This window comes from Macrotis lagotis, chromosome 3 (genome assembly GCF_037893015.1).
Source record: "Macrotis lagotis isolate mMagLag1 chromosome 3, bilby.v1.9.chrom.fasta, whole genome shotgun sequence".
Taxonomy (NCBI): Eukaryota; Metazoa; Chordata; class Mammalia; order Peramelemorphia; family Peramelidae; genus Macrotis; species Macrotis lagotis.
The window spans coordinates 211,788,690-211,814,979 of NC_133660.1; the positions used below are offsets into that span (position 1 = coordinate 211,788,690).

Consider the following 26,290-nt stretch of genomic DNA (forward strand, 5'->3'; position numbering starts at 1 on the left):
TTCTCTGCAGAATATGGAACTTATACAAAAACTGACCATGTACTAGGACATAAAAACCTAATGATCAACTGCAGAAAGGCAGCGATAGTTAATACATCTTTCTCAGATTACAATGCAATAAAAGTCATATGCAATACTGGGCCAAGGAGATATAGATCCAGAACAAATTGGAAACTGAATAACCTCATTTTAAAAAATGAGAGGACCAAAATACAAATTAAAGAAAGAATTAACCATTTTATCCTAGATAACGATAATAATGAAACAACATACCAAAACCTATGGGATTCATTCAAAGCGACTCTCAGGGGATATATTATAGCTCTAAACTCTTACATGAATAAATTGGAGAAAGAGGAAATCAATGAACTCAACATGCAACTAAAAAAATTAGAGAAAGAACAAATCAAAAATCCCCAGTTAAATACCAAATTAGAAATTCTAAAAGTTAAAGGAGAAATTAATAAAATCAAAAGTAAAAAACTATTGAATTAATAAATAAAACCAAAAGTTGGTATTATGAAAAAAAAAAAATAAAATTGATCAACCTCTAGCCAATTTGATTAAAAAAAAAGAGAAGAAAACCAAACTGCTAGTATCATAAATGAAAAAGGTGAACTCACCACCAACGAGGAGGAAATTAAAGTAATAATTCTAAATTATTTTGCCCAACTCTATGCTAATAAATTTGATAATCTAAGTGAAATGGATGAATTTTTACAAAAATATAAGTTGCCCAGGTTAAACGAAGAAGAGATTAAATACCTAGACAACCCTATCTCAGAAAAAGAAATTCAACAAGCCATTATTGAACTCCCTAAGGGAAAAAATCTCCAGGGCCTGATGGATTCACAAGTGAATTCTACCAAACTTTTAAGAAACAATTGGTTCCAATTCTATATAACCTCTTTGGAAAAATAGGGAAAGATGGAACTCTGCCTAACTCTTTCTATGAAACCAATATGGTACTGTTACTTAAACCAGGAAGAGTTGAAACAGAGAAAGAAAATTATAGACCTATTTCCCTGATGAATATAGATGCAAAAATCCTAAATAAAATCTTAGGCAAAACGATTACAACAAATCATCACTAGGATAATACATTATGATCAAGTAGGATTTATTCCAGGAATGCAGGGTTGGTTCAATATTAGGAAAACTATTAGTATACTCAATTATATCAACAACAAACCTATCAGAAATCATATGATCACATCAATAGATGCTGAAAAAGCTTTTGACAAAATACAGCATCCATTCCTATTAAAAACACTAGAGAGTGTAGGAATAAATGGACTGTTCCTTAAAATAATTAGCAGTATCTATGTGAAACCTCAACAAGCATTATATTCAATGGGGAGAGGCTAGAGGCATTCCCAATAAGATCAGGGGTGAAACAAGGGTGCCTATTATCACCACTACTATTCAATATTGTATTAGAAATGTTAGGATCAGCAATTAGAGAAGAAAAAGAAATTGAAGGAATTAGAATTGGGAAGGAAGAGATAAAACTCTCACTCTTTGCAGACAACATGATGGTCTACCTAGAGAATCCCAAGAAATCATCCAAAAAACTACTGGAAACAATTAGCAATTTTAGCAAAGTTGCAGGTTATAAAATAAACCCTCATAAAGCCTCAACTTTTCTATATATGTCTAGCAAAATACAGCAGGAAGAGCTAGAAAGAGAAATCCCATTCAAAGTAACCTCAGACAATATAAAATATTTGGGAGTCTATTTGCCAAGACAGACTCAGAATCTTTTTGAATACAATTATAAAACACTTCTCACACAAATTAAATCAGATTTAAATAACTGGGCAAATATCAATTGCTCATGGATAGGTAGAGCTAATATAATAAAAATGACAATTCTACCAAAACTAAATTATCTGTTTAGTGCCCTACCAATCAAAATTCCAAAAAATAACTTTAATGAGTTAGAAAAAATTGTAAGTAAATTCATATGGAGAAATAAAAAGTCAAGAATTGCCAGGAGCTTAATGAAAAAAAAAAATGCAAAAGAAGGTGGCTTAGCCCTACCTGATCTAAAATTATATTATAAAGTATCAGTCATCAAAACTGTTTGGTATTGGCTAAGAAATAGAGTGGTGGACCAGTGGAATAGACTAGGTGTAAAAGCAGGAGATGATTATAGTAACCTGCTGTTTGATAAACCCAAAGAGTCCGGCCATTGGGATAAAAAACTCCCTCTTTGATAAAATTTGCTGGGATAATTGGAAGTTAGTATGGAAGAAACTTAGATTAGACTAACACCTCACACCCTTTACCAAGATAAGATCCAAATGGTTACAGGACATAGACATAAAAAACAATACTATAAGCAAATTAGAAGATCAAGGACTCGTCTACCTGTCAAATCTATGGAAAGGGAAGCAGTTTATGACTAAGGAAGAGTTGGAGAACATCACCAAAAACCAATTAGATGATTTTGATTACATTAAAAAGCTTTTGCACAGATAAAACCAATGTAACCAAGATCAAAAGAAATGTAGTAAATTGGGAAACAATCTTTACAACTAATGATTCTGACAAAGGACTCATTTCTAAAATATACAGAGAACTGAATCATATTTTTAAAACATAAAGCCATTCCCCAATTGACAAATGGTCAAAGGATATGCAAAGGCAATTTACAAAGGAGATCAAAGCAATGCATAGCCATATGAAAAATTGCTCTAAATCATTACTTATTAGAGAAATGCAAATTAAAGCTTCTCTGAGGTACCACCTCACACCTCTCAGATTGGCCAATATGACCAGGAAGGATAATGATCATTGTTGGAAGGGTTGTGGGAAATCTGGGACACTATTTCACTGTTGGTGGAGCTCTGAACTTATCCAACCCTTCTGGAGAGCTATTTGGAACTATGCCCAAAGGGCAACAAAAATGTGCATTCCCTTTTGACCCAGCAATACCACTACTGGGTCTATACCCTGAAGAGATGAGGAAAAAGGGTAAAAACATTACTTTTACAAAAATATTTATAGCAGCCTTGTTTGTGGTGGCAAAGAATTGGAAATCAAGTAAATGTCCTTCAATTGGGTAATGGCTTAGCAAACTGTGGTATATGTATGTCATGGAACACTATTGTTCTATTAGAAACCAGGAGGGACGGGATTTCAGGGAAGCCTGGAAGGATTTGCATGAACTGATGCTGAGTGAGATGAGCAGAACCAGAAAAACACTGTACACCCTAACAGCAGCATGGGAGTGATGTTCAACCTTGAAGGACTCGCTTATTCCATCAGTGCAACAATCAGGAACAATTTTGGGCTGTCTGCAAAGGAGAGTGCCATCTGTATCCAGATAAGGAGCTGTGGAGTTTGAACAAAATGCAAGGACTATTCCCTTTAATTTAGGAAAAAACAGATATCTTATTGTCTGATCTTGTTACCTCTTAGACTTCTCTTTTTTAAGGATATGATTTCTTTCTCATCACACCCAATTTGGATCAAGGTACAACATGGAAACCAAGTAAAGACTGACAGAGTGCTTTCCGTGGGGGGTGGGGGTGGGGGGGAGGGAAGCAAGATTAGGGGGAAAATTGTAAAACTCAAATAATATCTTTAATAAAAATAAATTTAAAAAAAGAATCCAAAAAAAAAAAAGAAGGGTCTGATCTGAATGTGAAAAAAGATATCAGTTGTAATTTTTTAGGGAATCTCAAGGTTGCAGCTAAGTAGGAGCCAACATAAAATATCACTCTAAGAGAAAACAGTGACATTCTTCTTATCTATATCCTTTGCATTAGTAAGTGTTACAGTTTTAAGGGTAAGTTAGACTTATTAATTGAGGTTCTATCAAATCCCAAACTTCTTCTTGGGTTTCTAAATTCATTTTTATTTTGTTAATTATCTTATTTTAATCACATGCTCTTTCAGGAGAATTATACTCTACTAATTAATACTACAGATTTATTCCCACTTAATGTTGTTAATCTGTTCTGCCAAAATACAATGTTAGGCGAGCATGGAAGTGGGAAGTATTTGCCCCTTGAGAACATTATTGAACATGGGGACAGTGAGCAAATTGACAATCAATGGAGCTAAAGTTACTGGGGTTCAACCTTCATTTGGCTCATGACTAACTATCTGATTTCTATCTTATATGACTGTGTGGAGGACTTTATAGAAAGGTTTCATGCCCTTTTGGAAGGGCCTGGTTATGATAGATTAATTATAGGGGATTAGGTTTGCTACAAAATAGCACTGTTTAATATGTTATAGAAAGTATTATAGTTTCAGGAAAAAAATGTTAAGTCGTTCACAATAAGTGCATTTCAGCTTTACACAAAGACATCTTTACCTGTTGCAAAACCTTTTCTGTGAATATCTCCTGAAGTCTGGAAATTTCAACCACTTTTCCCTCAATTTGCCTTCATAAAAAGAAGAAAGGATTTAATGCATTTTATGTTAATTACAACTGCAACTACAATCAAGAAAGAAACAAAATTTCAGAGTTAAGAGTTCAACTTCATAGTAGGACTAATTATTATAACTTCCAGGAACTATGGATTTTTCATGACTCCCCCCCCCCAAAGAAAACATCTTACCAATATTATAGTGGTGATGGAAAAAACTTGAAGTAGTTAAGTAAATGAACTGAATTGATGGGGAAGATTAATTTTATGTATGGCTTTAATTTTAATTCTTTTTTTACTCCTTATTTAAGTTTACCCTGTCTGTGGCAATCTAAGCTGATCTAGGGATTAAACTTGTCATTTACCCTCTAACTGCCCCCCAAAAGGAAATGGAACATGCAAATATTCTTTACATTGCATGATCATCTATGAAGTAGTGTAAGAACACATTTAAATTCTAGCCACAGAATTCCAAAATCTGTTAGAAGAACTTTGGGTATGGGATCAGTAACTATATGTTTGTCATCCAATACCTACAAGAAATAGATTCTTTAAAGATACTTATAAACTTTTATATTATATATGTTTTGCAAAATATATAGTTTTATCTGCCAGACATTCGATTGACACTTAAAGAGTGATGACAAGGGTTATTCCAAACCATACAATGCAAAAGGTTCCCTAGACTCCACATTTATTGTTTCTAGATCTGTGGTTTTTGTCAGTATTTCCTCCTCCAAAGAAGAATCTACTTGTCTGCACAAGTGGCCAAAGCCTGAAGAAAATGTATCTATTACATGGTAACCAACCTTCTGATCATGAGTCTTCTTAGAATTAGTCAGGCTGGCCCTTGGGTGAGAGACATAGTTCATTACTGGGCCTGTATTCAAAGTCAGTTCATTAGAACTTTCATACCAAAATGAAGCACTGAAGGGCAGCTAGTTGGCACAGTGGATAGAGCACCAGCCCTGGAGTCAGGAGTACCTGAGTTCAAATCCGAACTCAGACACTTGATAATTACCTAGCTGTGTGGCCTTGGGCAAGTCACTTAACCCCACTGCCTTGCAAAATAAAAAACAAAACAAAATGAAGTAGTGGAGGTAAACTTAGTGGAGAGTCAATATTACATTATCATTATTACTGTTGTTGCTATTAACAGTTACAATCATTTCTTAGATACCCTACTGGCATTCTGCTTTCTCTTTTTTAAATGCTCACAAAATGCTGGCTACTTGGAATGTTCAAATGTTGGCCTATTAAATTCCTTACTCTCTATGATATTATGTACATTTTCCCATCAAAGTATCACAATGAATATACATGCTAAACTCACTAAGAAGAATTTAAAGTATATTTTCAAAAAATATATGCTACTGTTAGTAAATGAGAAACATACCTCACTTCATCAAACAGGCTATTCATTTCACCAACAAGTCTCTGATTTTCTTGTTCAAACTGGAAAAGAAACAAACGCACTGTATGGACTGCATCATAATGATTCAAGTAAAGATGAAGCAAGAGGATATAGTGTGAATACTGAAAAATTGGATCAGCATGTCAGTAGTTGTTTAGAAGTTTCTATGGTTTCACTGAAAAAAAGGAAAAACTCCCACAATGCTCTCCTTTTCTCTCTTCATTTAAAATGAAACCCCACTCAAATGCCACCCCCTCCATGAAGTCTTCTCTAACATTCTTGGTCACTTAATGAACTTCCCTTTTAGACATCACACAGTATTTTGTTTTGCACTTATCAGACTCATTTATCTAGATTGTGTTTGCATTCAGTTGAGTGAAATTACTGTACTTGGAATAAGGAAGAAATGAGTTCAAATTCTGCATCTATCATTTACTAGCTATAGGACCCTATGCAATCCACTTAAGCCTCAGATAATTCTCTAGGATTCAATTTTTAATAACTTAAAGACAGATTTTCAATCTGCTATGGCAGAGGGAGTTTCCTACTATGATGAAATCATGAATCTTTAGCAATATTTATATCTTCTCTATTACAGCTACTGTATTAGTGTAGGTATCATCTGGAAGTTCCATTGTTGACTATAAGCCTCCAAGGTGAGAGAGGCTCGGAGAAGCTGTAATGTACTTAAATGTTCCTACCCAGGTAAACTGTCTTGGCAGATGGACTAAACCAGGTTAGGAGTAACCAAGAAGCTTCAAACCTCTCATTGAGTTAGGGGGATGAATACCCTAAGCATGTAAAGATTTTTTCATGTGAAATGGGTGGATGAGAACAATTTGCTCTGATGGCCACAAAGGCAGGTGAAGTAGGAATTGTGGAGCACTTAGAATTTGGTCAGAAATCAAAGATGCCAAAGTCACCCACTGCATCCTGGGCCTTCAATGATTCAGGAAGAATGAGGCTGACATCTTTGGGCAATTCTGCCTCATAAATCCTATCCATGTGCAAGTCATTGGTCCTCTTTGAAACTGAAGGATAAACAACATAAGTCTCTGAATCAGTGAAAAGATAAAAGGTTCTCTCACCCATAACCTATCCCAGATAGCTTTTGCTTTTCCTTCACATCAATCAACAAGAAAGTCCCTATTATTTGCCAGGCAATGGAAATACAGATATAAAGGCTACTTTCTGTCTTCATAGTTCTATGCTTCTTTGTAGTATTTTCATATTCATTCTCTCTTTTGATCCTCAACAATTTCATTTGGTAGGAAGAGCAGATACTACTCACACTGGTTTGTAATCTGAAAGAGGTGATGAGTGATTTATCCAATGTCTCATAGAGACATATGATAGAAGGCAAGATTATATAACCCAGATTTTCCAATGCTTTTTCTACTATAAGTACTATCTCTTGCTCTAAGTTAAGCACATTTTTTTTCTGTCCTTAGTGAAAATGGAGTATTATGGGTTACCATTACCTTCATAAAAATTGTAGGGGATTGTTTGTTTTAATGTGCTCTTGAAAACTGGAATAATGTTCCTATTTTAAAGGTAAGATTAGAAAAACTTTTTATAGTTTTTAACTTAATAATAGTTTTTTCAATGTATAGACTTAACATTTTGAATGAATAAAAATACATTTGTTCTGTTCAAACATGATTTTGAAATTATGCTAATTCATAACTCATTTAAATATATTTATTGAAAATCTACTACATGAAAAATGCTATGTTAGGCTCTGTAGTAGTAGGTGAAATACAATGAAGAATTTACATAGTCCTTAACTTCAAGGACCTTATTATCTTTGAAACAGAAGTATTCTCACATTAGCAATAAGACTTATACACAAATAATCCCAAGAATCATAAGAGCTGGAGAGGTTTTAGAGATCATCTGGAACAGTGGTATCAAGCTCAAATAGAAATGAAGGACACTAAACCATAAACAATGATCCCTGTGGGCTTCACATTGACTTAGAAAATCACATCTTTAACTATACGAATAATATATTCCATTTTTATTTATTTTGTTAACTATTTCCCAATTATATTTTAATCTAGATCAGGCAGTTGGGAGTATTGTGAGTCACAAAATTATGAGGTGCATACTTGACAGAACCATCACCTTTATAGATGAGTAGCTTGAGATGCATGAACCAACATCATAATAAAGGTGGAATGTAATTAAGTATCATATTAATAGGAAAAGGGGACTGTGGCATGAAATAATTTTAAGTTTTTCTAGCAGATAAAATACCCCTTAACTCCTCCTCTGTTTTGTGAAATACAATAAGTAATAATCATTTATTAAGTACTTCTGTGATGGGCATTGTGGAAGTGCTAGTTATATAAAGAAAAGTGATCATAATCTAATGAGGGAATGTACAATGGACTACATACAAACATATTGTATAAGCATGATTTGAAAATCATGAAAAGAGAAAGCACTAGAATTAAGGGGACCTAGAAGGCGAGGAAGATAGGAGGCAGAACTATGGAGAGCCTTTCCAGCAGGGGGATGTCAGAGGAAATGCTTAAGGACCAGCAAAGGTGTCAGTGAATATGGAGAGAGCTATGGTGAAGTGAATGTCAAAGAGAGAATTTTAAATTCAATACTGGAGCTGAGAGGGAATGTGGTTGGGAGTGGTCAGAGTGCGTAAGGGGATGCCCACATTGACAGCTAAGGGAGAATGGACTGAAGGGAGGAGTGACTGGAGTTGTTCCAATAGTCTAGGCACAAGGAGATGAGGGCTTGCATGGGGTAATATCAGTGGGAGAGGAGAGGATGTATCCAACAAATGTTACCAAAGAAAACTCCACAGATCCTGACAACATCCCTGATATGGGGAAGGAGTGAAAAGTCAAGGATAACACCTAGGCTGTGAGACTGGCTAATTAAGAGGGTGGATGATATAATCAAGATAACAGGAAAGTAAGAAGATCTTAGGGGGAAGAAAATGAACTCAGTACTGGACAGATTGAGTTGAAGATGTCTGATGGGACATATGGTCTAAGAAGTCTAATTAGCAGTTAGAGATCAGAAGGACTAAATTAGTAAATTTGAAAATCATTAGCATAGAGCTGATCACTGAATCTATGGGAACTAATGAGATCACAAGTAAAATAATATAAAAGAGAAAAAAAGAAGGCTCAGGTCTCTGAGACACTCCCTATTATGATCTAGATCAGGGTTGTCTAACCTTAGGTTATCTTAGGGCCGCATTAAAATAAAATAATTATTTGATGGCCACACCCAGAATTAAAAAAAACACAGTACACTAATATAATAGTTAATTTATAGTCTTACATTAGAGTTAGGTTTAGCAAGCACTATAAAAAGTCATGGTACTTTTAATTTCTTAGAAAGTGGGAGAATGAGTGGCATCAATACAACAGGTGAAGGCACAAAAGGCACAAACACAAAACAGCAAAGTATATATATATACATATATATATGTATATATATATATATTTATATAAAAAACAGTATAAAGGTCGATGCGTACTGACATGGGCATGACCTAAATGAAGATCTAGCAATGTGGAGATCGAGGAGTGGACAGATAGGAGAACCTAGAGAGACAAATGTATCATGATAAAAATGATTAACAGTGTTTAAGGATGTAGATGTGTCAAAGAAGAGAACTGAGAAAAGACTATTAGTAGATCTAGTAATCAAGAGACTGTTGGTAATTTTTGGAGAGGGCAGTTTCTGTTGAATGATGCAAGTCAGAAACCAGACTGTAGAGAATGAAGGAGTGGAATGAAAGGAAAAGGAGATACATAGACAAGTTTCCTTCACAATCTCCTCCACAAAAAGGAGATTTAGGACAATAGTTAGCAGGGATAGTCAGACTGAGTATGAGGTTTTTGAGGAAAGAAGAGATGTTTGTAGGTTAAAGGACTACTTTGCAACAGTAAGGACCCAGTTGAAGTTATGTAACATCAATGTGCAGTGGACTCTGTCAGTACAAATTTAGTCATTTTCTTCAACCTGGTTCAGCAGAGTGCAAGTAGAAGATAGTGAGAGTGATCCAAGGCTGAGACTTGACAAGGCAAGATCTGAGAAATGATATGATGCTATGAGAAGGGGTCAGAGAAGAAAGAACCCTCAAGGTTTGGAGTGACCAACCTTGGAAGCCAACTATATTCATTTTATACTCAGTTATTAGGACTAGATGGTAGCAGCTCCAAACTGACTGATTTTCTTTCCTTATTCTAAAGCAAGCAAACTCTTAGCATTTCTTTCTCCTGTGATTCAGTGAGTGATAAGTGAAAATTCCTTGACCTATTGTCTCTCACTGAGAGTCAAGTAATTTAGTGAAAAGAATGCTAGGCCTGGAATTAGGAGGACCTCTGAATTCTACCTGTGACCCTGACTAGCTGTATAGGACTATAGACAAATCACTTAAACTTGCTGAGTCTTGGTATCCTCATTGTAAAAATAAGACTACATCTAGTGCTGACTTCACTGGGTTGTTGTGAGGATCACATGAAAAGACTAAACATAAAAATACTTTGTAAATCTTGTATAAATATCAACCATGATAATGACTGTATTGATTCTGGGATAATATTCCATCTTAGTCCCATGACTCTACAGTTCATATCCTCTGCCCTTCCAATCCACTGTGATCTCTGGAATACCTGGTCTATTGTTAACAATATTCCCTTCATCTCATATCTCTTCTCACATTTCTTTAATCTTTTGGTCATCATGGAAACCTGATAGTGTCTGGAAGACACTGACCACCCCCTTCTAATTAGTTGCTCTTTTCCTCATACTTCCTGACACACTGGATGGGGGGGAGGGGAAGGGGTGATATTCCTTACCACTACAGATCATCACCCATTTCACCAACTTCTCTTCCTCTGAGATTCACTCCTACTCGCCATAGATACCTGTCATAATCATCTACCAGCCTCCAAGTCAGTAAATCCCCAAACGTTTATTAATATTAGCTTTCACTGTGCTAAGGGCTGGATCTAACAGTCTCTTTCCTGAAGGAATTCACATGTTAATGAGGGAGAAAATTTGTATATACAAGATACAATGCAAATGGAAAATAATCTCAGAAGGAAGGAGCTAGTGATGTGAGATGAAGGGAGAAAGTACCACATTCTCAAATGATGTAGTACTTGACCTGTGGTCTTCCCCACCATTCTCTCCCCTCTCTTCACACTCAACCTCAGTACCAATGTTCATGAACAAATCCCTTAATTTCACTGAGTTTTGTTTCCTCATTGGTCAAATGGGGTTAATGTACTTGGACCTGTAGCTCTCTCAGGGTTGTGATGAGGAAAGTGTTTTGTAAATAGTGGAACACTCTATAAATATGAATGTGTGTTACTTTAATTTGGTTGATTTAAAAAACTAAATGGCTGCTGGCATCATTAAAGTGGTCCTCTGCATACCTTGATTGGCACTTTTCATGTAGTCACTGGATTAATTCATTCATTTCTAGGCTAATATAATCTGAGATATCCTTTTTTTTTAATTGTTGAGCCCAATGGCTTTGGAAGTAGAAGTATCCCTGTTAATTAATAAGAGTGGTTAAAAGACAATGCAACTACCCAATCTGCCTTGGGTCAGGTGTCTGCGGGCTGGCTGGGGTTACAAGCTACAGTGTGTGTGACTGTGCAGGGCTCATAACTGTTTGATGCTCACTGCTGACATGCTCATCTGCTGCTACTGACCAGTGTCTTCCCAAACAATCTCAAAGCCCATTTGTGCTGCCTACGAGTTCCCCTTCACTTGTTGCAGAACCATGGCCCTAGAGTTAAAAGGGAGTCCAGGTGTCATTTAGTTCAGTCTCTTCATTTTACAGGCTGCTTTCTTTCACAGCAGAATTCCTGTCTTAGGTCTCATAGAGCAGTTTTGGTATTTTGCTTTATCACTGATCCTAGAGCTAGAGGGATGCACTACCTAATAGGTCCAAGAAGGCACAATGTTAGATGAAATGAGGTTGAGATAAGATGACATTACGGGGTAGTTAATGGTAAGCACAAAGTTCTAAATGTCAAACTGACCAAATGACAATATATCCAGTTTGTATTGTATTAATGATATGATCACAAAACAATACTGGCTGGCACACTCTCACATGGGATCTCTCCATTGGGAATGAAGTTACATTTTCTTGAATATCCAATATTGATGGGAAGACTCACATTAATATATTAAAAGGCTCATAGTCTAATTTAAAGACTAAAAATTAACTTTGAGAGTATATTATTATGGAAAACATTTTCTAATTAAATCCCTTCTCAATTAAAGAAAAAAAATTCCCTGCCCCATCTAAGTCTTTAGCTGGAGGAGTCCCTCCCCCCATCCCCTTTGGCAAAACAGCTCCTGTTGCTTAATATCTCTGCTGTTTAAAATGATGAATTATTTATGTTGCAAGATAATAAGTAATGAGTGAACATTCATCTGATTAAAATGGAGAATACAGAAAAGATAGAACAGGATGACAAATTATATACTATTTATCGTGAATTTAATGAATAAAAATAACTATGCTTTTTTAAATTGTCCTATCTATCAATGAATAGATATGGTTTCACTCACAACAAATAAAATGAAAAGTTCAGGAAAATCAGACATCTTCACTACTAATAACATCAGAAAACAATTTTGATTCATTCACTCTGACCACAAGACATATGCTTATGCTAATTTTAGAGTATTAATATACCTAAACTATGGGTAAGCTGAAATTTAGTATGCAAATCATACAATAGTCTGCAACCATTTTTGGACTATATAATAATCCCTCTTGTGGGTGACATAATGAATTAAATTGCTGTTGTAGGTCTTAAATTATCATTATATTACCCCAAGGAAGAATCTGGAAATACTGATTGTGAATTATGGGGACAATTTGCTACAACACATTTCACTTTAAAATCAATAGTGTGCCTTACACAATATTTCTTACTTTTCATTTCCAGGGATGAGTTTTTTAAATAAAGTTTTGGTTAGCCTGACTAAAAGATATAGTACTTAGCTAGAATTCCTAATTAAGGAAGAAGTTAAAGTCAACATTAAATAGCCTGTCATAAAACTACTGAACATTTCTGCCTTACAGTCTTAAAGCCAACTTTTTTTCAATAAGTCAATGAAAGTTTAAGAAAGTCCTGCTGTTTTCAAATAATGAACTGGAAAATAGAGGAGCGGATGAACTTTCCACATCAAATGAACTAACATTACTAGAACCAATCCATCAACCTATTTCTGGGCTTTATTCAATTGTTTGCTTTTTTTGTTCATCATATGAGTTTTGACTGGAGTGGACTGCCCTCCCCCTATCAATGCCAAGAAGCTCTAATACATATGCCACCTTCTCTATGAAATCTTTTCAGATCCACTAACTGCAGAATGATTTTTTTTCTTTGTGTTGGTAGTATTTTGGCTGTATCTTTTGTGCCTATCATATATAGTTTTGTAGCTATTTCTGCATAAAATTTCTGTTTCTAATTAGATTTATAAACTCCTTGAAGATAGGGACTTTCGCTTATCTATCTTTATGACCCCTGGGTGTGCACTACCATGACATGTAATTTGTTAAACAGAACTTAATTAGAATCTCACAGTATTCCTTTCTGTTGATTTAAGGAATGTATGTTTGGTTGGTTTGTTTTTTAAAAAATACATTTATTTATTTTTCCACCTACATGCAATCAAGGTTTGTGTTTGTTTTTTTTAAACTCAAGGTACAATAAACAAATTAAATACCATTGATGTACACATATAAATTATTCTTCATATGACTATAGAAAAGTTGATTTCTTCATCTGAAAACAGCCTGTTCATATCCTTTGAACATTTATCAGCTGAGGAATGGCTTATATTCTTATCCATGTGTCTTGGTAGGAATGCCTTTCCAGGTCTCGTATTCTCTTAGATAACTGGCCTGGCCTCCTAGTGTAGTGCCAAAAAATATAGGTGCCTTCAAGTCTCCTAGGAAGCCCAAATGATGCTGCAGCACAGATGGACTGTGTTTCACTTTCCATTTAAAAAATCAAGCAGATTCTAATCTTCCAATCCTTCTCCATTGCAATTCTCCTGGAATATTCCTGGCCACACACTTTTGGATATCATCTTGGATAGTCTACTCATGCTTTTTTTTTTTTTTTTTTTAAGTAATCATCATCTCATCTGGTGTCCTTTGAAATATATTTTGGGGAAAGTAAGTTACCACTCTCATGATAGTCTGGATGCCAAAATAAATGTCAATCAAGCTACATGACCACTTTCTTATCACAGTAAAATTTTTATGAAAATGGCTTTTGCACTCATTGAGGCTATCCATGTTAAAAACGAAGAAAAAAAGCTTCTTCTCTTGCCTTTCCTCACCCTACCAACTGACTTAAAGATTTAGAAAATGCCTGATCCTGCTAAACTTTTTGTTGATTGTAAACTAGCATAGTACTCCAATTAGCCTTAAAAGTTCTCAACAAGGTAAAATTCATACATATGTCAAGAACAGAAATGATTTCTTAATAAATACAACCACAACTCCCTCCTCCAATTCTTTTAGCTAAGGACCTTGCCTCATACTTCACTGAGAAAAGAATGACATTTTCCAGCCATGTCAGTGCCCATTAATTAGGGGAATATAGCCCAAGTTGCTATCCCTGGTCCTCTTCTTTTTTCTCTTTATACAATTTTCTCCCTTGTTGATCTCATCAGCTCCTGTGGGGGGTAGCTATAATCCCCATATACATAGATGATGACCACATCTGCATATTGAGTTCTCATCTCTTTTGTGAATGCCAGTTTCACGTTATAAACTGCTGATTGAAGATTTCAATGTCCCACAGAAATCTGAGCCTTACTTTAGCATGTCCAAAACAGAATTCATTATCTTCCTCTCCCTCTCCTGCAAAATCCAACCCTCTCCTGAACTTTCCTCCTTCTGTACAGGGCACCACCATCCTTCTGTTGCCCAAGCTCCTAACCTTGGCATTCCATTGTTTTCCTTCCTGAAATTTCATGGCCTAGTCAAATGATCCTTCTCACTGTTCCTCCCACACATGGTACTCTATCTCTCCCCTCTAGCCTTTACTCAGGGCCAGGAATGCACTTCTCATCCAGGCTTCTGAGAAGTATTAACTTTCTTCAAAGTTCAGCTCAAGACCTACCTTCTACAGAAAAGTGTAAAAGCAAAGTGCTACTGCCTTTGCTGCCAATTATCTTACATCTAACTCTATATATGTATGTGTCATCTCCCCTTGCTAAATTGTAAACTTTTTGAGGGAAGGGATTGTGTCATGTTTGCCTTGGTAATTTTTATGCTTCAGGAGTCTTAGGACATTAATTCAAGTGACATTTTTTTGGTAAATATTTGTTACCAATTACAGTTCCATTAATTAAAGATATTTTCCCCAATATCAGTGAAAGACTGGGTAGAAAAAGATACGTGATTTAAAAAACAACTGAGATGATAGCTAAAACTTAACCTTTTCCTGCTGGTGTTATTGGTTTCTGTTCTATAAAAGCTTGCCAAAAGATATGAACTTGATTAATAATCAGAGATTGGAGATAAAAGAATTTAAAATTCACATTTAAAATAAATACATGTGGGTTTTTCTTTATAGAACTATTATTTATTCTTTTTCACATTATCAAAATATAAAACAATATGATTGATTAAAAAGTTAACAGCAGATTGATTAAAAAGTAACAGCAGTAAGAACCATTTAAACTGGAGGAATATTTTGCTGCTAAGAAGTCATCCATTATTAGTACAATGCCTCCATAGAAGATCTTTTAATTATACTACCACATATGGTCTTTTGATTTCATTGGTATGGTACTCTTTCTTTAGTATGGTTTGATGTGGTTTCTTTGGTTTCATTGGTATGATTCTCGCCTTACCAGTGAAGATCACACAGCTACCTGTGAACAAATCTTTACTGATAAGTCTCTCCACAATTAATTAGACTTCTCTTTGAATAATACATACAGGATTAATCATCAGACCTGTAATTCAAAGCCTTTCCAGTTTGCCAGGACTAGTGTTCCACTGGTATAGCCTTCAAGAGCCTAGGATCACTTCCATGTCATAAAAATGCCTCAGAGGAAAGAGGGTTTAGTATTAAAAGCACAATAAAAATTTAAAAACCAAGTAGAAGCTTTTATCTAAAACATTTATTATTCACCTACTAAATATGAAAAGAAAATCATGTTTAGGAATTTTCACTCACTATTATATTCTCTTCACTATTCACTCACTATTATATTCTCTTATAAAATAAATGACGAAATATGGAATAAAATTACCACTTGTATTTCTTCTGGGGACAATTCATCTTCACCTTTGCCATCTCCCCACAGTCCAAAATTAGACTGAGCCTCTGTCAAATTCTTATCTACAAAGAAAAGACATCAAGATCAACTCAGACCATTTGATAATGGTACACAGCAAAAAGAATTGACTGGGAAAACAGGTTAATTTATTCTATGTATATAAAATATAGAAATCCATTTAACTTTACAGATTTTTAAAATTTATAATGACTGCATGCAATGTGCACAAAATGATTTTTCTATAATTGTTAAGTACTAACATTTAAAAAATGTGTAAAATGCAAAAATCATAATTTTATTAGAGAAAAAAGAAATTTTTTATTTGACCTAAGTGACTGTATAAAAAGTAAATCTTTCTTAGGGCTTATTTAAATTAAATGTATAAGAATGTTTGCATGTATTTAGTTTATATAAAGGTGAATTCTAAAATTCATTTTGACCTCCCCTACTTAAAAAAAAAGACTTTTTAGTTGTTATTGTTGTTTACCAGATCCATTGCTTAGGTCCAGCAGCTAGGGATGGCTTAAAAAAATTTCACTAAAGGCTATTGCAACAAGAACAATGACAACAAAATAATTAAGAGTAGTAGCTTCAGAATCAGAAAGGCTTAGCTGACATATTACTATGTAACTGTGAATGAGTCCTGTAGTAAGTCAAGAAGTATTCATGTGGCATTCACTGTGTTAAGTGCCAAGGATACAAAGAAAGGGCAAAAGTTTCCTCCTCAAGGAGCTCTCATTCTAACGGAGGAGACCAAATGTGAAAAACTGAACCACCTACTATGTATGGCACAAATAGAAGGCAAAGACAAGTGATACAGGAGGATCTGGGAAAGGGTCCCTATGGAAGGGGAATTCTGAGTTGAGGACTGAAGAAAGCTGGAAGGCAGAGTTGGGAAGGGATAGAATTCCAGGAATGGAAAAAGCCAGAGGCAAAGAGGACTATGATGAAACATCATTAGTTGAAGGGAAGATGTAGAGGGGAGGTATGTGGAGAGAGAGAGAGAGAGAGCGAGAAATGATGCTGGGGCAATCTGCCAGAGGGGAAAGGATCAAGCATGCAGGCAAAGGGGGTTTATATCAGTAAAGAAGGGGGCCAACTCTCTTTCATTGGAGATAAGAGGAAATAGTGAGGGAAGTTTGAGAGACATGGAATGAGCAGCAGAGGAGAAAAGGAAGCTCTTAAGTGAATGGGTGAAGTATGAGGTAAGATTCTCAGCTGAGAGGGTCATACAAGATTTGAGAAGAAATGAAAGGGGTTTGTATAGCTGCTATGATGAATGAGTGGGACCCAGTTAAAAGGATTTTGTGATTTTATTTTTCTGGCTCTGTTCAACAAGTGAATAGGAGTAAAGTAGATAGGATAAATAAAGTAATCAAAGATTGGAGTTTGGTAAGGCATGAATGGTGATTAAGACAAAGTGGTAAGTGATTCAAGTATAGATAATGATTTACCAAGGAGTCAAGATAAGATAGGAAGTATAGCCAGTTTCCAAGTCTGGGAAAGAACTGGGAGGTATATGGATTGAAGATAAAAGTAAGAATCAAGAATAGGGTATCAGGTCATAATATGGAAAGATGAAATGAAAATTGAGGATGGTCAGATAAAGTAATTTCATAGTTCATGAACATAGTTGGAGAACACTTGTGAACGTTAGAAAGGTCAAATAAATGGACATCTCTGTCTATAGCTTGGGAGGAGTATAAGAATGGATCATGGAAACTCATGGACTTAGGAAATGGGAAGTTTTGTTATTTGAAGGAGAATAAATACATATATTGAAGTCCTTTATTTTGAGGACAGAAGTTGGGTATGGCAATCATTGAGGAAAGAATGGGAATGCCCTGGTATTCTGGTGAGCAAACTATGGTAGATATAGAATAGTTATAAAGATCTATATGGGGGATAAATCTGAATAGTATGTCTCCTTTTAAAGGAATAGAAGTTTTTAAGTGATGGGGATAAAAGAATAAGTTAGGCTATTCCTACTATCATACCATGACTAGTGAGTATGAGTATGAATGAAAGTACAATTAGTACTTTGACTCTAAGAGTCTCAGGAAGCTACAACTTTGAACAAAAAGAAAGTCCCCATAGATTCCAAAATATTTATAGTAGCATTTTTTTTTAATAGCAAGAATGGGAGTAAAGTAGATGACCATCAATGTGAGAATGACTAAACAAATTGTGGCAAATGATTATAATGGAATATCATTATGCTATAAGATGCTAAAACTATGAATAATATGAATATAGAGAAGCATTGAAAGACAAATGAACTATATAAAGTAAAAGTAAGTGGAATTAAGAAAATAATAAATACAAACTGATTTACAACCATGAAAAAAGAAAAAAATCCAAGTCACGATAAAAATGCAATGTTGTGATATTACTATGATCAAGTTTTTTTGGTCCCAAAGTGGAGATATAATTGGACATTCAAGTTTATTTGCTGAGTTGGAGAAGGGCACTGTATAGAATGTTTTTTGATATGTTGGTTATTTTTGTATGATCTTCTCCCTTCTTTATAAGGATGGATACAGTGGGAAATCTAAGCAACATGAAAAAAAACAAGATAGCAATAAGAGGCCGGATTTGAACTCAGGTACTCCTGACTCCAGGGCCAATGCTCTATCCACTGTGCTATCTAGCCACCCAAGAAATTTCTTTTTTAAAAAATAATATAGGGGGCAGCTAGGTGGCGCAGTGGATAGAGCCCTGGCCCTGGAGTCAGGAGAATCTGAGTTCAAATTCGACCTCAGACACTTAATTATTGAGCAAGTCACTTAACTCCATTGCCTTAAATAATCAACAAATTTAAAAAATAATATAAGAGAAATGGGAAGTATGGGCAAAATTATGGATTTCTGATTAGAAATTAGATATAAGAGGTCAACTGGAAGAAAAGGTAATAACAAAGGAGAAAGAAATCCAAAAAGCAGAGAAGCTTGGCTGATGGGAACAATTCAACGACCATTGGTTGAGAGAATTGAGAAGAGGCTTAATAACCATATCACCTCCCAATGGATTAATGGTCAGAGAGATACAGGTGGTTCTAAAGATGGCACCTCAGCTGTAGAAGGGAGTTGGCTGGTAAAAAAGCCGAAGTCTTCCCCTTAGAAAAGAATCTCATTAACTTCATAATATACACGGGGGGGGGGGGGGGGGGGGGGGGGGGGAGGAGACAGAATATGAAGCCAGAGGCAGATAGTTGAACATCAGTTCAGTATAAATAAACATAGATCTGATACCCATCTAAAATAAGGAAAAATACAAGCAGGCTTAGAAGAGAGGAGCACAGTGACACCATCCACAGATCACCAGTGGTTTCTGTGGTGTTGTATGTGTCCTAGGTATCACTATACCCTGAATGTATATCTCTTTACACTAGTGTACTGACCACTTAAGTTCAGATTGTGTGTGTGTATTACCCATCCCAATAAGATCCTATAAAAGTCTTTCATGTGGGTATAACTACAACTGAAGGTAAACTCCTAAAGAGAGGGAGAATATTCTGATGCTGTATTTATTACTATAGAATTGTACTAGATAATTTGTTTTTTGAACTGTGTCCTGACATAATAACTGACTTATAAAAGTAAACATAGCAGTAGAGACTCATGAGCTATGGATTGGAAGGATTCTGATAAACACAGCATCTAAAAATCGGGGTGCTTGTTTTTTCAAAACAAAACAAAAAACTTTCTGGAAGCCCATACTCCTTTAAACATAATGGGGAAATTCCAATCCTGCAAATTATTAGCTATGTGACCTTTGGCAAGTCCTTTACCCTACTTCTTCCAACCAGAGGGTCAAGAAGAGCCCCAAACTTCTTTCCTTAAGGATAAGAGGTAAGGAAACCTAATGAACCCTCAATCTTCCTACTGGTAACGAACCTTATGACCCTCCATTGTATCTGGAAAGTTCCACTTGGATAAAAGGACAATATCCTAGAGAAATACTAAGAAAAGAGTTAAGTATCTAAAATAAATATGCTAAGTGCTATAAGACTAGTGTAAAAAGTAAATGATCCTGGATGATTGAGGGTCATCTCTTGGGGTAAAACCCCTTTCCTGTGCTATGAAGAAACACTTCTCATTGTCTCTATCCACTTTAATCCTATCAGATTCCTGTCCCTGCCATTGTCTGCTCTCTAAGCAAAAAGCCCTTTCCCCTCTCCTCATCCATCTTTTCACATTTTTTTCTATCTTATTCCTAGGAAAAAATCTCTCTCCAGAAGATACTATACCACTGAACTTGATTCTTAAAGTTACTCCTTCTCTCATCTGCAAATGATTACAATGACTTCATACTTACCCAATTAAGATAGCCTTTATGCAAAAAAAAAAATGAAAGTGGAAAAGTACACGCTAATTTTTATTAATCACCATATCTGACAAAAACTGAACTGATTTAAAGAGATTAGCTCAAATAAGGAGGCCAAAATAGTCCAAGACACTGCCTAAGTCAACAAATAATTGAAGAGGAAGGATATGGCAGTCAAAGGCAAGGATGACTTTAGAAACTCATTTGTACAATATTATCGAATATGATGACAGAAGACCAAGGTCAATATGCTTAATAAAACCACAAAAACAGAAACATTCCAGTTACTACTGGCTTACTCTCCGTGGAAGCACATCTAATCTCAGAACACTCAGAGGAAAAAAAAACCCACAAAAAGCAGAAAAAAAATAAATCTACAGAAAATGTTGCAGGAAGTTAAAATGAATAACAATATCTAAAGGTACCTGAAGATGAAACTTGCAAGTGAACTACAAAAAGATGTAAAATGAAACCAATCTGTCAACTAAATTTGTATAAGGTATCTTTATCATCAGTGATTAAGGAACCACTATATTTGGACCTAACTTTGTTCAATAACACCCTATTACCTCAATATCAAATGAGGCATAACTTCTGGTAGGTCCTGAAAGGAAAATAGAATACAATTTTTTGATTGTTAATACTTTTGGTTCTGTCTTGTTTTTATGAATACGTATAGACAACAAAGGTTTTTTATGATTGTAAGGAAGGACATGCAAGACAAATTACGAAAGGGAAAGTAAGTGAGTGAAGTTCACCAAATGTGCCCATTTGTACACAACACTATTCTTATTCCATCAAAATATGTAGAGTGCTTTACTTAATGAGGTCACAGATACTCAAAGGAGTTAGTCAAGTAATTGAATGATGAGAGTCACAATGAATAAAAAATGTATTTATTTGGAAGGGCAGTTCATGAAACTCACTGATTGGACACTACAGATGGACAATAAACTAGGTCCAGGATTAATAAATGGGAAGAGAGATGATCAGGTTGGATTTGGGATAATGTATATTGTTTTCAAGACACTAAATTGTTCTTTTATAGCAAAGTTCATCTTTCTAACATGTATTTCTAAATAGTCTGGTAATATTAAATAGTTGTGAATCATGGAATATTATAAAGAAATGAATGGGCAGTTCTAAGGCCTAAACAGCACAAAGATTATTTATATGAAGAGTGGTCTACAAAACAGCATAAAAGACATGTCCAACTGAAAAAGACAGGAATTGATCACCTAAAAGGAATCAAGGATAGCTGATGGACAGTCCAAATATTACAATGGTATTGTTACTCAATGATATCCAAATATTAAAAAAAAACCACATTATCCAAATATTATAGAATATAAAGCAAGACCCTGCAGAATACTGACTCTATATCCTTTATAGATTATATGTTTAAGGTCAAAGATACAAACTGCACAGGGTGAGAAGCCATGGTTGAATTACAATCTGTACAGGTGAGTGGGGTGGGGGGAGGAGAAGTTCTACATATAGTATCGGCAGATGAGGATATTGAGGTAAAAAGACATCAAAGGTCTTGCCCAAGGTCACATAGCTAATAGACATTAGAGGAAGGAATCAAATCCTTTTTGTCTCCAAACTCAGGACTCTTTCTATTAAACCACCCTACCTTTCCAACTATCTCCAATTATGAGATCACAGCTCCACTGAGATATGTGGAAGGCATATATTCAGGGTTAGTAAACTATTTTGTATGGGATTTTTAATGAGAAATTTCAAATGCTGGAGCTCCATTAAAACAACAACATCAACAAAAAAGATAAACTCTAGACCACCAAAAGAATGATAAGATGGAAAACAAAGTAAATTACAATGTCCATTGTAACACTGACAGAAAACCTGGCAGAGAGTTCAAATGAATCACAATATCTTAGAGGTACTTGAAGAGGAAACTGGCATATGAACTACCAAAAGATGAAAAATGAAACCAATCTGTCAACTAAATTTGCCTATATTTATTATCATATATTTTTGAGATGCTAAAATTATTTTCATAAATGTTGATGAAATGGAAAGACTGACCATGGAGAATGAGAAATAGAAATATTAGGTAGTTCTAGTGGAAAAACAATGAAAAAGGATAAAATAGGAAGCAGAGGATAACCAATGTGCTGTAGTTGAATAAGTATGAGGTTAGGCATTAGAAAACTTGATTCTAGTACCTCTCTGCATATACCTTTGGGTAAATTATACAATCTCTCTGAAGGCTGGTTTGCTTATCTATAAATTTGAGATAACTATGCCTATCCTGGTACTTGAAAGCATTGGTAAAACTTTACTATTCTATATAATTTTAGATCATGAGATTATAAAGGTGACTGCATTATTTAATCTAAAGAGAAGGTTCATAGGTAAACCACTGTTTAACTGTTAATATAAAAGAAAAAAAAGTTGATAAGCTTTTCTTTAGCTCCCTGAAAATAGAAAGCAAGTTTAAATTGATGTCACAATCATTTGAGGTATACTTAAACTTTTGAAAATTGAGGTTAATCTATTAAGGATATGGGGAGAGAAATGGGGAAAAACTTTGGGCCCAGCAACTTCAAGCAATAGCTGTTTTTTTTATTATTATTAAAATTGTTAAGATTGTTATTTTAACAGAGCTATGGGAACATAAACAATGATGATGAAAATGTGAAAAAAATCAACATTGAGAAGCAAAAGACTCCTGGTCAAAGTCAATGTTGATATCATACCAAAATTAAAGGGCACATCTTTTCATTTATTTGAGGGACTGATAAATTAACTTTGGTTGAATGTTGCTTTGTAAGAAGAATTTGTTTGGGTGCTCCTTGGAAATGTCTCTTGTGTCATAACAAAATGCATCAATAAAAAATATTAATATTAGGAGAAAATTAAACTCTAGTCCTTTTAGGGAAAAGGTGGCTAGATGGATTTATGATTTATAAGCATGATTCATGAATAAATCTGAGAGTGCCTTGATTAGTAAACTTTCTTGCAAATTTAATGTTTATGACATAAATAAAATTTTTTAACCATGTGTACTGAGTCCCTATTTCATGCATAGTATATCTCATAGTATATCTCAATCTAATCTTTTGTTTGTCATAGAAATGCATAAATTGTTTCCCAGATCCCAAATGGTGTCTCAACCAAGTTAGCACCAAGGTCATTCACGAATTCTTACAGAAAGAAATAGCATTCTTGTTAATTTTTATTGGAAAGGACAATATGATGGGAAGCTGTTTTGTGGAGTTTTCTGAACTTAAAGGATAGGTTAAAAAAAACATTTTGAAAACCACTGGTGATGAAAAAACTTGACCTAATTGCTGATTGTCAGGAGGGAGTGTCAAGGGTGAGATCAAACCTTTATAAGTTATCACCAATGACAAAAATTCCAATCCTTGTAAAGAAAGTGGAATCAGAATGTGCATACTGATATGATTAACAACAACTCCAATTCCAGCAGAACTTCCTTATTATGATTTCTAGCAATGATAAATGATGACAAACATCTCTTTAATGCAACCAGTAGCTAATATTAAACATGATTATTGGGTAGATCAGAAAACTGGCAAAATAACAATTTTTGAAATGTTGAGTTAAACCAAACTATTTTTAAAGCATGCTTTCTACCTCCACTGAATTGAAAATCCTTAGATAAGAATATTTTAAGGAAGAAACCATTTAAAAATATAAAGATTATAATTGAACATTTCAGACAAACTGAGTTTAAATTCACAACAACACTAACATGAACTGTATGTAGTTCTACATATAGGAGCAAATATTGTTTTCTTTTCATTTCCTTCCTATCCCATTGGAACCAATTACTTTTGGGCTTTGCCTCAGTTGTCAAGAGGCAGCTCTGAGCTCATTAAGAGGATCAGGCACCCAGAATGAGTTGAGCACCAAGATAAGAAACTGGATCAACCTCCCAAAGTGACTTCTCCTTGTTTTCTTTTATTACCCGTCACTATGAAACTTTGACTCCAATTGAGAAGTTTTCTTTAGAGATGAAACTAGAATTGGATTTTTGAATCAGCAAGAAAGGGAACAAATAAAAATGTTTCTTGCCCTTGAAAAGAAAATATATAAGATTTTCCTCTTTGGTGCTAATATTAACCTAATATAGATACATAAGGTACTTCAAAATGAAGTTAAATACACACACACACACACACACACATTTGTAAAGCTCATTCAGGTTTATTTTATTTTTTGGTTTTTGCAAGGCAGTGGGATTAAGTGACTTGCCCAAGGTCACACAGCTAGGTAATTATTAAGTGACTGAGGCCAAATTTGAACTCAGGCCCTCCTGACTCCAGGGCCAATACTCTATCTGCTGCACCACCTAGTTGCCCCTGTAAAGCTCATTCTGTCAAATAATTGGGGTCTTCTAATAAAACAAGATGTCACCTAAACTTTTGAAATATTAACAAAACAAACATGTTATATTTACTTTTGAAATAACAGTGTCACATGGATAAGTTTACATAATTTTCTCTCTATATATAATTTTAAAAGAAAAGGGTTTTTCTTTTTCTTCATGACTAAGGATTCACTTTGAGAGTCTACACAACCAAATAAATAGTTTATTGTGTAATATATATTATACATGAAAAATTTATAAATGTATAATGTATAATGAAATAATGAAAAATGGAACTCAAATGAGAGGAAGGCCAAGCATCTGTGAGAACAAGTGAGGAAAGAGGCAGCAGATGATGGATGGGTAAGAGAGAAAAATGAGGGTATAATCTCAAAAAAAACCAAACAAACTTCCAATGACTAACAATGCAACTCCCAAAAAACAAGATTTGGAAGTCCAATTTTTAAATCTGAATTCTGTCACTCTCAGGTGATAACTATTCTGTATTAATACCTGTTCTCTCACAAAAGGACAGTGTAAATGTATAAATAACTCACATTAGAGCATTTTAAAAGTTTACAAAACATTTTCCTCACAACTTTCCTACAAGATTAGATAGAAACAAGTATTATTACAAAGCATTAGAGAATATATATCTTAGAAAAGAAATTTAAGGAATAGTTTTCCTTAGACATTTATCTTTTACTGCCTGAGGGACAGGTACACAACTTTTAAATTGGAGAAGAAATAGGAGCTTGAGAAAGTAATTGGAAAACATTTCAATCTTAGTTTAGATGTTTTTTATAATAGTCTTAAGAGTGAATTTTATATAATAGAAGACTGTTTCTGAAGTCACTGCATTTGTTTTCAAACAAGTATCAATAGTTCTAGATAAAATTTATGCAATGTATTTATAAAATGAAGAAGAAATCGAAAAATACTAAGAAAATAAAAATTAATAGTTTGAAAAATCTTTTTAAAATTTATTTTGTGCATTTATTACCTAGTTATTCTAGGGAACAAAGGGAATAATTTCCCAAATGGTGCAAATGTATGTGTTAAATGAGGCCACCAAGTGGTGAGACAACATCTAAAGTTCCAAGAACAGATAATAACAAAGGGCAATAAACCATAAAATTAAGAAAGTTGTTGGCACATATGTCTATACATATATACTTATGTGTGTATATGTGTGTGTGTGTGTGTGTAGATACTTACATTATATATAACATAGGTGATTATATAAAATATAAATACATACTTTTAAATAAAATATCACTCATTCATACATGTACACATACATATCACATCTATATGAATATGTGTATACACAAATGTACTTGAATGGTATCTCATTAAAGCAATACCCATTAAATCAGAGAGATTCTCTCCATCACTAACCCAGCAAAAGAAGTGGTCTTTGTACTGAATAAATCTGAAAATTATTGCTCTAGTGGTACTTTGTTTCAAGAATAAAAAGGACCAAAACAA

At 34.5% G+C, this 26,290-nt stretch overlaps 1 protein-coding gene across 1 annotated transcript in view; it reads right to left on the reverse strand.

Annotated features, from left to right (window-relative positions):
- STX18 (syntaxin 18) overlaps positions 1–26,290 on the reverse strand; it is a 139,824-nt gene that overhangs the window by 14,192 nt on the left and 99,342 nt on the right. The window contains exons 7-9 of the mRNA XM_074229804.1: positions 16,087–16,175; positions 5,782–5,840; positions 4,331–4,400 (exon numbers count right to left, since the gene is read on the reverse strand). Coding sequence (XP_074085905.1) covers positions 4,331–4,400; positions 5,782–5,840; positions 16,087–16,175 — 218 coding nt within the window. The remainder of the gene's footprint in view (positions 1–4,330; positions 4,401–5,781; positions 5,841–16,086; positions 16,176–26,290) is intronic.